We start from the raw sequence: 14,015 nt of genomic DNA, 5'->3' as shown, positions 1-14,015 counted from the left end.
AGAATTGTATTTTTCTTTTTCTTTTTTTTTTCATATCGACGAGTTTTAAACTAAGGTTATTAGGATCACAGGAAGTATAGTTATTCTACAATCTACATCCCTCATCTAGAAATTTCTATACAAATAAACACTTTCATACTAAATATTTGTTGGGTCGTGACCCATTTAGTGTCCAGCCCAAAAATTCACTTTTGAACTTAGTCTTATGGAAATAAAATATAAGGTAGAATTTCGCCGTATAGGTGGTTACAAAGTTGCTTATATTTGTAGAGTTGTACTTCGCATATACTTTTGCGTGAAATTTCCGAGTTTTCAAAATAAGTTTATAGAAGATCGTTTAATTGTAGAAGAGCTTTATGCTCAAATATTTAATCAAATTATCAACATTACAAAAAAAGACACATGTCGTTATGTCACATGTTAAATAAAATGAGTCAAGTCATATACTTAATTCAAACGTTGCATTATTTTTGTATTTGAAGAACATTCCTTTTATTTGTGATGACACTTTAATTTCATTTTGAAATTAAAGGAATATCCTTTGAACCCTAGTACTAGGGTAAGGCTAAACACCATTATTATTGCCGAACTTGACCTAATTCAACAATTTAGGTTATTATACGTAGTATTCTAATGAGTAATAATGACTTGCAATAAGTATCCAAATTTGTATCATTCAATTAACGTACATCACATCACTTTCACGTTCGAATCTTTGTAGTTCATGGTCCGACCAAAAATAGACTCCATAAATAATAAGAGCACAAACAAGTTAAAATGAGGCAAGTGTAACGTATGATGCTGAAGTTTACGCTCAAATAGTTTACACGAAAACTGTTGGCTGATTTGAGGACCGAATTTTTGCCTAGGGGAACTGAAAAGAACTAAAATTATTTTTTTAAAAATTGAATACACAAAATTAAGAGTAAGTCCAAAAAAACACGATCTATATGTAAATATTTTATTATTAAAGTTAATATGTGAACCGATGACAAAAATATACATGTAAGGCTCATTATCGAGTTTTTTTCCTTAGGTTTTGCTTGATGAGTGAAATAAATTTAATTAAATTTGATCTGTGATCTATTGTTGTTACATTTGCTATGCAAAATTTCTCTTTTTTGTACTAATAAAGTTAAAAATTTGTGATTTTGCTTAACAAACTAAAAGTTACAATTATGTAATTTGATGACTTTGACTTTTTAATACCAATATTAATGTTTAAAATTTAAATTTTCTTAGAATTACGGTTTTACTTGTTGATCTTGTTTATAGTCTTTTGGTATTGACTATTTTAACAAAATTGATAAATTAGTTATCATCCATCATTTGATATGTCGATTTATATTTCAAATGCAAATTAAACCAAGTGATGTTTTTTGAATTTATCGCCTAAAAAATCTAATTAGCCTCAGTGGCGGAGTGAGGGGGTAGTAGGGCTCTCCCCTGTTGAGAATCAAAAACTTTGAAATTTTTAGTTAACTTTTGAACTTTTTTCCACTACTTATTTACCCTCGTTGAAATTTCGCGCCCATCCTAACTACAAATCCTGAGTCCTGTCGACAAACCGTCACTGAATATACTTATCTAAATATCATTCGACGATTTAAGTTTCGATCAACTTGCAACATTAAACCCATTTATCATTTTGGGAAAATAAACGAACTAGGCACAAACTAGCCTCTTGCAATCTAAAGTAAACCCTAACTATACAATTACATAACCAAGTTCCCAAATATTTAACTCATCAAAACGTCCAAAAACATCAAATAATAGGCCAAAATATGTAGGGAGTAAAGAAGACGGTCAAAATGTAGTTGACAGTCATAAGGGGGAACAAAACTGGTAAAAAAGAAAAGTATGCGTCACAATGTCACATTACTATTATCTACTGCCTTAACATTTTGAAGCAAAAGTATTCTGCATTGCTTACATTTTTGCACTCAGTTGCCCTAAAAACAGGAATTATCATTAAAATGGCAATTCCACAAATTTAATAGATCACATCTCCTACTACTCCTAGTACTAAAGAAGTGGCGGAGCCAGAAATTAAAATAAGCGGAAATGAACTTATTATAGTATAAGGTAGCTTCGAAAAAAATTCGAAAATTCTAACTAGAAATTTCGAAATTTTCAAGCGACTGGCAAGCGCCTCTGCTAGTCCTTCCTGCTCCACCACTGAGTTATTGTATATGACAAACAAAAAATGACCATTTTAGGTTAAAATGTGACCGTTTTAAAAAGTGTTTATTCTATATATACGGAGTAATTTTTAAGTGGTCGTACCATCCCGACGGTCTTATAATATTATTTATGCTCCTAGTGCTACACTATACGTCTATACTACTTATTCACTAGTCTTTTTTCTGCTGATTACCAGGCTTACTGTTTTCCGGGTTTCATGGCCCATGTTCTTTTTTAGCTTCGGGTGTTTTTTTGGGTAATTATTGTCTTTTCTTTTGTACATTTGCTGATAGTAAGATTGCTTGTTTGCTATCCTAGGTTATTTGAGTTGTTTCTTTTTTGGCATTCATCAAGTTAGATGTACTTTGGTCATTGTTTTAGAAGTTTTGCTTTTTGAATTTGGGATGGGAAATGATAGGTTGGATTAAGAGAGGGGCCCGGGTTACACTAGCGACACAAACTAACGGGTATTATCTCTGATTCTTTGAAAATGCTCCATTTGATTTTGCACAACGATTCAAGTTTCGAATGGATACTGATTTTCCACTGATGTGCAATACAAAAATGAGACAATTCTAGTGAATCAAAAGGAGTGTCATTTTGTAAAATATTCAAAGATTATCGTGATATTTTAAGCTGGTTTAACATAATAATACTTTATTTGTAATTAGTGATACTAGGTTATGAGTTATGACTCTTATTAATCAACATTACTGAAATTTAGTGTTTGTAATATAAATATGAAAGTGAAGGATGTGAGAAAGATTGATTTGCTTTTCCCAAACCTATAATATCAATTCTCGAGTTCTAATTCTTCTAATTCATTCATTAATCGATCTCGTACATATTTATATTATCACATACTACTGCCCTTCTCAAGGGCCCTACTACTATTATTTGTAGAATTGTAGTCCAATAATCTATCTATCTCTCTCTCTCTTAATTATTACGACTTATCAAAATTGTAATTCGTATTAATTTTTTAACTTTACACACTCTTGATCTAAACGTGATTTTTTTCTAGTTATGATAACAAAATACTCTCTTTGTCATTCATTTGCTATTGTTGGTTGAAGTATTCCAAAAAAAGAATAGAAAGAGAAATAAACGACTATAACGGTTTAGCAACAAAAGTCAAGTAGAAATGTCGAATTATAAAGAGTAATTAATACATTATTATACCTTACGGAGTACTCCGATCCGTATTATAGATGGGTTCCATTATGGATTATAACATAAAATAATCGATGACTAATTGAAGCTTATCCCTCTATTTTAAACAAACTAATTTAGGCTCTATTCTTTTCGGCTGAAACGAGCTAAACTGAATTGAATTGAATGGAATTGAGCTGATCAATTGAACTAAATGGAGTTGAGTCGAAGTGAATGAAGTTGAAGTAAGAGTTAATTTTGTGATGAAACGAGCTAAACTGAATTGAATTGAATGGAATTAAGTTGATCAATTGCACTAAATGGAGTTGAGTCGAAGTGAATGAAGTTGAAGTGAGAGTTAATTTTGTGATGAGATTAGCTGAACAGAACTCACAAAGTTAAACTAATTTGAACTAAATAGAGTTAAGCTGAATTAAAATGAGCGGGAAAAAACAGGGTTTTAGTACATGGATCGTTGGTTTGACCCACGAACGTGGTCTGACAAATAGGTTTGTTGGGGAGATATTAACGAGTGATTAGTGTGTATAATAATAGTACGTCAAACTATACTTAAAATAATTTGGGAACACTTAATTAACACGTGAATTCTGGACTGTAGAATACGATGTAGCACAAGTACAATTATACAAAGCACTGTTCACAAACTCCATTGTATTATTCTTTTCCATAAATAGATAGATTTAGAGGTTCGAAATGGTCGGCAGATTTCGAGATTAATCTTAAATCTTGCTAATAAGAATCTAAGTTTATTATTCTGTCAAACATGATTATGATTATCTTCTCTGAATCTCATTCAGTTCTGCTTCGCAGCTACCGAGTCTATATACCGTCATATGGTTCACTATCGATGCGATAACTACTACCTACTTAGCATATACGGAGTCCCTAAATATCATCACGGCAAGCTATTTTACAATTAAAAATATATTCAAGGCATTTGTTTCAGTAGCTAATCAGACAATGCATGAAAAACCAGCAGTAAGGCAGTAACAGTAGCAAAGCAGCATGTAACTGAACAATATAAGTCCGTATATATCCATGTAAAACCGTCTTACTTTATAATAATACACGTTATATAATCACTTTGGCTAATTATTGCCTTTTTCATTTGAATTCAATCTTATTGACTCCTTCGTTCACACTTGGTATATAGCGTGGATAAATTTTCACTAAAAGACAGGAAATTAAAGTAAATTTAATTAATTAATATTATTATTAGTGGTTTATTTTAATTTGTAAAGAAAGGGACTGTGGAAAGGCTGCATGAAAGACAAGTGTATGAATTAGTTTGGAAAAAAAAGTTGTGTATCGACTAAATCGTGATCTAAAGTCGAATCGGCATTCAATACGGTTTTTGGTACTACGTATATTAATCTTGTTTCATATTTTGACGACCATTTGTATTCACACGTACTCTTTTGATTTTGATTGACTATGAAATACGGAGTATGAATTTACTCCTAGTTCGTATGCATTATATTATTATTTATTTATTTATTATTTAATTTTTAATTTCTTACAAAATCCACATGTTTGAGAGTGCTTTAAAAAATTATTTTATGAAATTAAAATATTATTGTACATATGGATGATGGTAGATAATTTGGCTTGATTTTTAATTAGATTTATAGATAAATTATGGATATATTAAATTTAATTAAATTGGAGAAGTTTATATCAAAAAAGTGAGAGTTGCATATATAAACTATTTAAAATTAGAATGGTGTGATCTTTATTTGTCGCTTGATTTATTCTAATAATTTACATCAGAAATTAAAATTTACTATGAATTTTCACGCCAAAGTTAATTGTGTATTTTGCTATTATTAATATACATTTAACGTTTACAAATTCATTAGTTTCTTATAAACTGCGTAAAATTAAAATAATGTGATTTTTATCTTATTCTAATAATAACCGTATAAATTTTAAATTTATTATGTATTTTAATTTTGTATTGCTGTTTAATTTATTTGAAAATTAAATAGGGTAACGTTTAATTTTTATTATGCTATTATTTGCATTAAATGTTTAAATATTATTTTTTTGCTTTACAGTAATAGATGATGATGTGGCTTGATAGATTACTACTTCCTCCTAGTCGCTGTTTTGTTCCCCTCTCTTTTTTTACACAATAATTAAAGAAATGAATTTGAATCACACAAAACATTCTACCCACATGGAAATTGCACATGGAATTAAATTTGGACAACACCAATGTTTTCAAATAAGAAAAGAGAACAAAACCCGTCTAGCATGAAATAAAAATGGGAATATTCTATATGGTACCCCTTAATTTTTCGACTTTCTACATGATACCCCTATACTTTTTAAAACATACATGGTACCCCTAATTGTTGTTATTATCACTAAGTGTACCCCTAAACTTTATTGTTCGTCAATTAAACTCAGTTTTAGGCGTTAAGTGATGACTTGGATGCGTAACCAAATATGTCATTTATTATCCCATGACATAAGGACTCTATTATGCTCAATATCCATCTCGATCATAATATTTATTGATATATATGGGCTAAAAAAAACTTGATGGAAAATTTATTGATTCCCTACCAAATTATCACGTCTAAAGATAGATATTGAGCCTAATAGAGTCTTTATGTCATGGGAATGATAAATGAAAAGCTTGGTTACGCGTCTAACTAATCACTAACGCCTAAAACTAAGTTTAATTGACGGAAAATAAACTTTAGGGGTACACTTAGTGATAATGACAACAATTAGGGGTACCATGTATGTTTTAAAAAGCGTAGGGGTACCATGTAGAAAGTCAAAAAATTGAAGGGTATCATGTAGAATATCCCAATAAAAATTGAAAGAGGGAGCAAAACACTGATTAGGAGAGAGTATTATATAGGAAAATGGTGAACTGTGATGTACTGGTTTGTCTTTTTATTATATTATAGATTTTGAATTCCTTACAACTTTGCCATCTCGTTCTTTATACACAAAACTACGATAATTCAGAAAGAAGGAGAAAAGAGAATTGAGCCGCCCAACACCCATCGTGCGCAGACATCCAACCTCACTAGTGTTTGCGGTTAGGACCGGTCGACGAACACCACCCATCCTCTCTGCAGCCACCGCTCCACCGATAACAACACTTTATGCCCTTTTCATCTTCCTCGGTCGCCCACGACGACAACCTCTTCTCGGCCTTGATAAACCTAAACTATAGCTAGACCAGACAAACGCCCAACCAGGTCGAGTTAGGTCGGGTCGGGTTAGTTTTGGGTTTCAATCATTTTTGAGTCAACTATTATCATGTTATTTATAAATACTGTGATAAGCAAGTCAATTACCTTGACCCTAACCCAACCTATGTCTAACCATTTTATTTTAAAGGATTCTTTTTAACATGCTACATAAGTGGTACTTTGTATAATTACTAAGTATAATTACTAAAAATGATGAACAAATTCATGTTTAATACGGGAATATTCGTCTTAAACTTAAAACAAGTTAAATATAATACTTAGCTAAGACAAAGCAGAATGCCTAAAATTTAGCATAAAAAAACTTATATTATCTATACAAATTTGGTACTATTTGACCCGTTTAAATGTAAAACAGACATATATCCGTCTTAGAGAGACTAACTGAAGATGATGAACTGTATGTCTTATTTTCAAACACGTCGTGTAAACCGATTCAAACCAGTCCAATTATAAACATTATATTCATGATAGGTTCATATTGTAAAATTAACTTTAAAACAATGATTGATATTATACAAAATAAACCCAAAATTAAATAGAACAAGTCCATAATAGATTAATAATATGAGTATATATAGCGAATAATTAATTTTGTTTAATATCGTCTTAACTTAAATCCTCATAACCTCGTTAATTAATTTTAAGACCATCCCTATATGTGGAGATATTTGATTGGTTGACAATATTAATAATTAATAAAAAAATATATACTCCCTCTGTCCCGGTCATTTGTTGTCCTTTTTCATATTAGGGTGTCTTAATCATTTGTTGTCATTTTTATTTTAAGAATGAATTCAAACTAAATTTGTTCCACTTGTCACCTAGTAATTGACCCCTTTCTCTTTCCTTGATACTTGTGCCAAAACCAAAGGACAATAATTGACCGACATGTATGAAGTATATGAAAAGGTGATATAATGTGGAGATATGTAATTGGTTGGAAAGTGAAAAATGATTGGGTTGACGATCTAGGTCGTGACCTTCTGCTTGAGAGGATAAATGTAGGTCAAGATAAATAAAGTAAGATTAAGAGTAAAACCGGGTCACGACCTAATTAGCGCGACCTCTCCTTCTTGAGGATGGTCTAATCGTAATTAGGACTCTCTCCATTTCCTAAAAGAAATGGAGAGGCAATTTCTTATAAACGGTATAGATTGCATCTTGCAACGATCTAACAGACCCAATTTTATTATGAAAAATAAAGGTAAAAGCAAGTGGAATCAAAACAATAATATTAAATTGTGTTGTGAGAGGAAAATGGACTATCCATTTCTTTTAAGAAATGGAGAGGATCCTTACTCGTCTAATCGGGTGTAAAAACCGTCTTAAATTATAACAAGAATTCGAGTATAATGAAAGTAGAGGGGGAGAGAGGTGTGTGTATCTGGTTTCACGCCGGTTGGCACCCTAAACCGCAAATCTCCACCCCTTATATCTCTCCACATCTCCTTCCTTATTTTCCCTTCTCTCTACTACTCTCTAGTCTACCCCAATACATTTCATTTGATATTTTTCTCTCCTCTCAAAAATCCCACAAAACCCAAAACTTCCCTTCATTAATCCCCAAGTACGCTATATTACTTGCATGCTCCTCCTGCTTTCTCATTAATTCTCTCAATCATATCTTCGTTCTTATCGCACCCAAACAAACCTTCACTAAAATGAATTTTTATTAATCAAAAAAAAAAAAAACACTCTTTTTCTTCACCAAATTAAATTTTCTGTTTTTTTTTTCTTCTCAGAACTCTCACTTTCACTACAAAAAAAAAAAAAAAACAAGACAACAAAAATGGCACCAGCAGCAGCAGGAAACAACAACAATAACAACTGGCTATCGTTCTCTCTTTCACCCATGGAAATGCTCGTCAACTCTCACCCTCAAACTCCTCTTTCCTCTCACCCTTACTTCCTCGACTCCTACTACTCTCCCGGTACTTCTTTTTTCTTTTCTCCTCCTTTTTTTATTTAATTTACGGGTGTCATGTAACGCAGTAACTTAAATTATATTTTTACTTTATTTTATGTTCTCCCCATTCTTCAAAAATCTACTCACTTACTCGTTACTGCGTTACATGACACCCAAGAATGGGGAGAACATAAAATAAAGTAAACAAATAAATGAGACGGAAAAAGTATTTATTGTGTTACAAGTATTCGCTCTTAAGTTCAAATCCTGACTCGTATCTCGTCGATTAATTTGTTTATATATAGATTGGAATAATCAGAAGCCGAATAATCAACCGGAAATGGGAGGAATGTACACGAACTATATGGTGGACCAACACACACTAGATAACAACAACAACAATAACAATCACACCACCTTAACCGTACCGAAACTCGAAGATTTCTTCGGCGATAACAATAATAACAATACGGCGTCGTATAACAGTCAACAAACCGAGTCAACAACTCAAGACTCGTCATCTCAACTCACTCACTTCTACGACTCACACCCACACCATAACAATTACTTCACCGATCTTAACGCGATGACTGCGTTTTCCGCTAACTCGGGGTCTGAGGTGGATGACTCGGGTTCTGTACTCGGCCGAGTTACCGCGTCGACTCAGTTAGCTTGTGCTGAGTATGTTGGTCAGAGTATTGAACCGGATTTGGTTCAAGGTTATGTTACCACCGCTGTTAGTAGTGCTGTGAATGCTGTGAATGGTGGGAGTTTATCGCTTGCTGTTGTTCCGCAACCGCAAGCGGTTGAGAAGAGTGGTAACGGTGTTGGTGGCGGCGGCAATGGCGTGGTTACTGTTGTTGAGGGTGATGGTGGTAATAATAATAGTACTGTTAAGAAGATTTCTGATACTTTTGGTCAAAGGACTTCTATTTACCGTGGTGTTACTAGGTAAAATTATTAATTTACTTTATTAAATTATTTTCTGTTTTGTTTTAGTAAATTAGTATGGTTGGTCACGCTTAAAACCGTCTTAAAAATGTTTATTGTTGTAATATTCCGTAATACGAAGTACGGAGTAGTTATTATCTTCGTTTCAATCATTTGTTTTAATTTTTTTTTGTTAAGAGATTTTAATTAAAAGTTAACAAATGATTGTGACGAAAAGGTTTGAAAATTATGTAACTTTAAATCTTGGTTCGGTTGCGGGCTATTTAAATTTGTGTTCTGAATGAGACGTATACAATAGTTTTAATTGAGGATTCGTAATTAAATATGGATTGGGTAATTTATTAACGTGTTTTATGTTAATTAAGCGGGTTATTACGGGTTTATTGTTAATTAATTAATTGTTGTGAATGTGTGTGGAATACAGACACAGGTGGACTGGAAGATATGAAGCACATCTGTGGGATAACAGCTGTAGAAGGGAAGGACAAGCAAGAAAAGGGCGTCAAGGTAATTTCACATGTTTATTACCCTTTTATTCTTTGTGTATTTTAAACTACGGTGAGTAAATAATTGAGACGGAGGGAATACTAGTACCGAGTATATATCCATGGTTTTAAATTTGTGATGGGTTTAAGTAAATGTGTGAGTGATTGAAAAGAAAGATGCATGCAATGAATTGAATATGTGGTGGTACATTTTAAATTTGACTGAATATTTTTCCAGACCACCTTATAGCAGAGAATATCTAATCTAATCTAATCAAATCAAACTTGAGTATGGTTTATTGCTCAAGAGATTTTGAGCAGGAAAATGAGATATGTTACCGGGTCGTACCGTCTCTAGTCATTGTATTCCATACAACATCTATTGTACTTACGTCCAAAGATATGTTAGTAGGTGGTATACTGGTATTTCCATGTAGAAATTCGGTCGGTGACGTCCTTGCAGTGTCCGTCGTAATCAATTCAAATGGAGGTCACAACTTAAGATCTAGATTATTCTTGATCTTTTAAGCGTTCATGGGTATGATCGAGCCATTAAATCACATATACGGGCTATAAACACCTAAATAATAACGGGAATTAGGATTACGGGAAGAGATGTGTACACTTGCGAATTAGGATTACGGGAAGAGATTTTCAAAATTGTATCTCTGTCGCAATTACGAGTATTTGTTTACCTTTCTATCTTTCGTGGGATATTTTTTGTTTACCTTTTTTTTTTTTTTTTTTTTCGTCACGGAGTTGTATTTTAATAAAAGTTAAACAAATGGTTGAGACGGACGAGAAAATCTCTTGGCACTATTTGAATGAGTAAAGACTAAAGAGTAGTACAACATCTTAAATTAAATTAATTAATTGTGATGATAAGATGTATATGACGTGAGTTGTGAGTGTATAAACGTCAAATAAGTTGTACTAAAAATGTCAGAAATATGCCGCCAAAATGGGTAGAACTCAGCACAGTATTTTCTTTCCTTTCTTTCACTAGTCTTTCTTTCAGTCACTCTTTTTTTGTACTACTTTGGTCACGCCGAAAGCAACGTTTTATCACCTAAAGTCTCCTTATAACGCTCCTCTTTTGCCTCTTTTATTCATTTACTATTGTACTATTTACTGTTTCACTCTAAGCTCTTGCTGTCATTTTACCCCTTTTGTTTATCTGTGTGTTGTTTACCATTAATTACTTCAATCCCATGTGAACATAGTTTATGCTTAATTTGTTGCTCCATTAACCATATGCAACCACTCGTCACCGATTTGTCCATCATATGCCGGAATCTCGAATTCGGCACACCCAAGTATCGTACCGTTCTTAAACTTGTATCTCCCAAACTAGCCCATATGCCAAACAACAATATGCCAAACTAGCCCATATGCCAAGCCTTATTACGAAAATGATTTGGGGTCGGCTTCATATGGGCTTTAATCGAAACTATCGGTCCCTTAGATTTTGAAATTGGGTCGCCATCGAGACCAAATGATAAGACAAAATTTAGTGCCAATGAAAGTACTAGTCCGGATGTAAGGAACAACTCGATCAGTAAAAACAATCTCACACTAAAGTCTGAACACCCACTAAAAAAAATCAAAGAAATGCCCCCAATTTTCTTGGTGTCCACCTCTTTACTTTTTCTTTTTGTATTTTTTTTGTTTTGCATTCATTCACTTTTTGTTCTGCATCATCTCATGCACCAGTTTTATGATGCAGTCCAATGTGTAGGTTTGACCAGACGACCATTTAGTTTGAGTAGCTCACAAATCAGGCCGTTACTTTATTTATTACTCAATAAACCCCACGTGGGGAGGATGCATAACAGATTAACAGGAACAACCTCAGAAATTAAGGACACTGTAATAAAGCATGATCTTTTAAGTTTTACGAGTATTATATTAATGAGGACTAGTTTATTGTTCGATGATCGTAGTGGTTTAGTTAAATGTTTATCCTTGTCCTCGTAAACCTGGTTTGCTGAACTTGCTCTAACGCGCTTGGTTATATGATCTACAGTATACTTGGGTGGGTATGACAAGGAAGATAAGGCAGCTCGAGCTTATGACTTGGCAGCGCTTAAGTACTGGGGACCTTCCGCAACCACCAATTTCTCTGTAATTTATTTCTCCCTTTTGATCTATATGGAGTATAAGACACCATGACACGATAAAAAAAGAACTTATACCACCCAAGTTGCTCATGATTGTTTTGATTATGTTCATTCATGCAGGTATCGACTTACGCCAAGGAAATAGAGGACATGCAAGCTGCAACTAAGCAGGAATTCATTGCGTCTCTAAGAAGGTGAGCGAGCATCTTTTCTAAATTGCATAAATCATGTTTTCGAGTTTTATGTACAGTGGTATGAATTATGATCTTATTGGTTTCTGAAATGAATAAATTTATTCCTTTACAGGAAAAGCAGTGGCTTCTCTAGAGGTGCATCCATTTACAGAGGCGTTACGAGGTTTGAATTTTTTTTTTTTTTTTATTCAAGTTCACTTGCATTCTCCCATGCTAAAGAGTAAAGACAGGAGGACTAAAGTTTTCCTTCAATCATCAGGCATCATCAGCAAGGCCGCTGGCAAGCAAGGATTGGTCGAGTGGCTGGAAACAAAGATTTATATCTTGGAACATTTGGTAAGTCCAACTTCCCACAACTTTCATTCATATTCTCGATCAATTTTTTTTAAAATCCTTCGGATTAAGTTGATCAGAATTATTCATTTTTTGTCGATTCTATATTAGACTGCATTGCCGTTATTAATGATGTTCATAATTTGTTGTCCTCAGCTACCGAAGAGGAAGCAGCTGAGGCATACGACATTGCAGCCATCAAGTTCAGGGGCATAAATGCTGTCACAAACTTCGAGATGAACCGGTATGATGTGGATGCCATACTGAATAGCAATCTTCCCGTAGGAGGGGCTGCCAAGCGCTTGAAGCTAGCTACCGAAGCAAATAATCAAAAGCCCATACTGAGCCTTGACAATCAGCCACACTCAAACAATACCAATACCATCAACTTTGCTGCCATCCAACCCGTTCCTCAGATGATGCCATATGATACGGCAAGCGCCTTCTTCCATCAAAACTTACTGCAGCACCTCAGTGCAAACGGGTCTGGCCACACAATGACACAAGATGGTTTTGGGTCTGGTTTAGTTAGCCCTATGTCGCTGATGCCTATGACGCCTGCAGAGTTCTACATATGGCCTAATCAATCCTATTAATCCCGGTCTTACAAGTTGTAGGTTAGGGAATTAGTTCTGCGTAGCGCTATTGATTATAGAAAAAGCTAATTTTGGTTCCTAGGTCTCTCTAAAAGGTAGGCTTCCTGAATATTTTCGGCTGATCTAATATGTTTGTGACCCAGTAGGCTATTAGTAGTAGCAATTAACCTTTGGCAAAGGCCAGGCTGATAGTAGAATGACGGGAATGGGTTTCGTTTTGGCAAGCTCAGTAGAAGGAATAGAGGCAAGGAATATATCGGAAATTTTGTTATATGTATAGCTTTATCTCAATAGCTAACTTTTGAGATTGGAGTAATGGGTCTTGTACTCTTGTTGCGGTTATCCTAAAGAAAAGAAGGCAGAAAATTCGTTTCATTTCTCTAAATGTCGTTTTCAGTGTCTAATTTTCTCAGAAATCCTGCTTTGCGCTAAGCGAATTTAGCTTGTGAATTTCTGATCTATTTAACTTGTTTCGTTTGATTTGTTAAACCTGTGTTTTGCTTGTGTCCTTGCATGCTTAGCTACCAAACTTTTCTTCGGGACTTTCCTACGAAATCCCAGTAAAGAATCACTCAAGACCCAGCCCCAGCTAGCCCCTTCTTCCACACCCTGGCATGAGGGCATGGTTTTGTGACAACTATGGTTATGTTTTGCACGCTCATGGCCGTAGGCCGTAGATACTAATTACAGGCTCATGGCCGTAGGTAGTAATGTTCTTACCCAACACAAAGTTTGGTTTAAGACGGATAAGACGGGTCAAATAAATACAAGCAAAATCACACGACAAGTTGCCTATGAAAAAATTCGATTATCCAAACTGATCCGATATCCGATCCG

General features: G+C 33.9%; 1 protein-coding gene across 1 annotated transcript; it reads left to right on the top strand.

Annotated features, from left to right (window-relative positions):
• The first annotated feature begins 8,032 nt into the window (after positions 1-8,032).
• Positions 8,033-13,553, top strand: LOC141622335 (AP2-like ethylene-responsive transcription factor AIL6). The gene is made up of 8 exons (XM_074438383.1): positions 8,033-8,524; positions 8,805-9,450; positions 9,875-9,957; positions 11,962-12,059; positions 12,176-12,249; positions 12,362-12,412; positions 12,509-12,585; positions 12,739-13,553. Exons 1-8 carry the CDS (start codon positions 8,383-8,385, stop codon positions 13,176-13,178), a joined length of 1,611 nt encoding a protein of 536 aa, XP_074294484.1. The 5' UTR covers positions 8,033-8,382; the 3' UTR covers positions 13,179-13,553.
• The last annotated feature ends 462 nt before the right edge of the window (positions 13,554-14,015 follow it).

This window comes from Silene latifolia, chromosome X (assembly GCF_048544455.1).
Source record: "Silene latifolia isolate original U9 population chromosome X, ASM4854445v1, whole genome shotgun sequence".
Lineage (NCBI taxonomy): Eukaryota > Viridiplantae > Streptophyta > Magnoliopsida > Caryophyllales > Caryophyllaceae > Silene > Silene latifolia.
Note: the sequence above shows the minus strand (reverse complement) of the source record. Positions and strands in the feature narration are given on the sequence as shown.

Bases quoted from the DNA above. Each gene is read 5' to 3' on its own strand.
- LOC141622335 (XM_074438383.1), top strand. From the start codon at position 8,383: ATGGCACCAGCAGCAGCAGGAAACAACAACAATAACAACTGGCTATCG. The intron at 12,060-12,175 runs GTAATTTATTTC...TCATTCATGCAG, and splicing joins CCGCAACCACCAATTTCTCT to GTATCGACTTACGCCAAGGA. The intron at 12,250-12,361 runs GTGAGCGAGCAT...ATTCCTTTACAG, and splicing joins TTCATTGCGTCTCTAAGAAG to GAAAAGCAGTGGCTTCTCTA.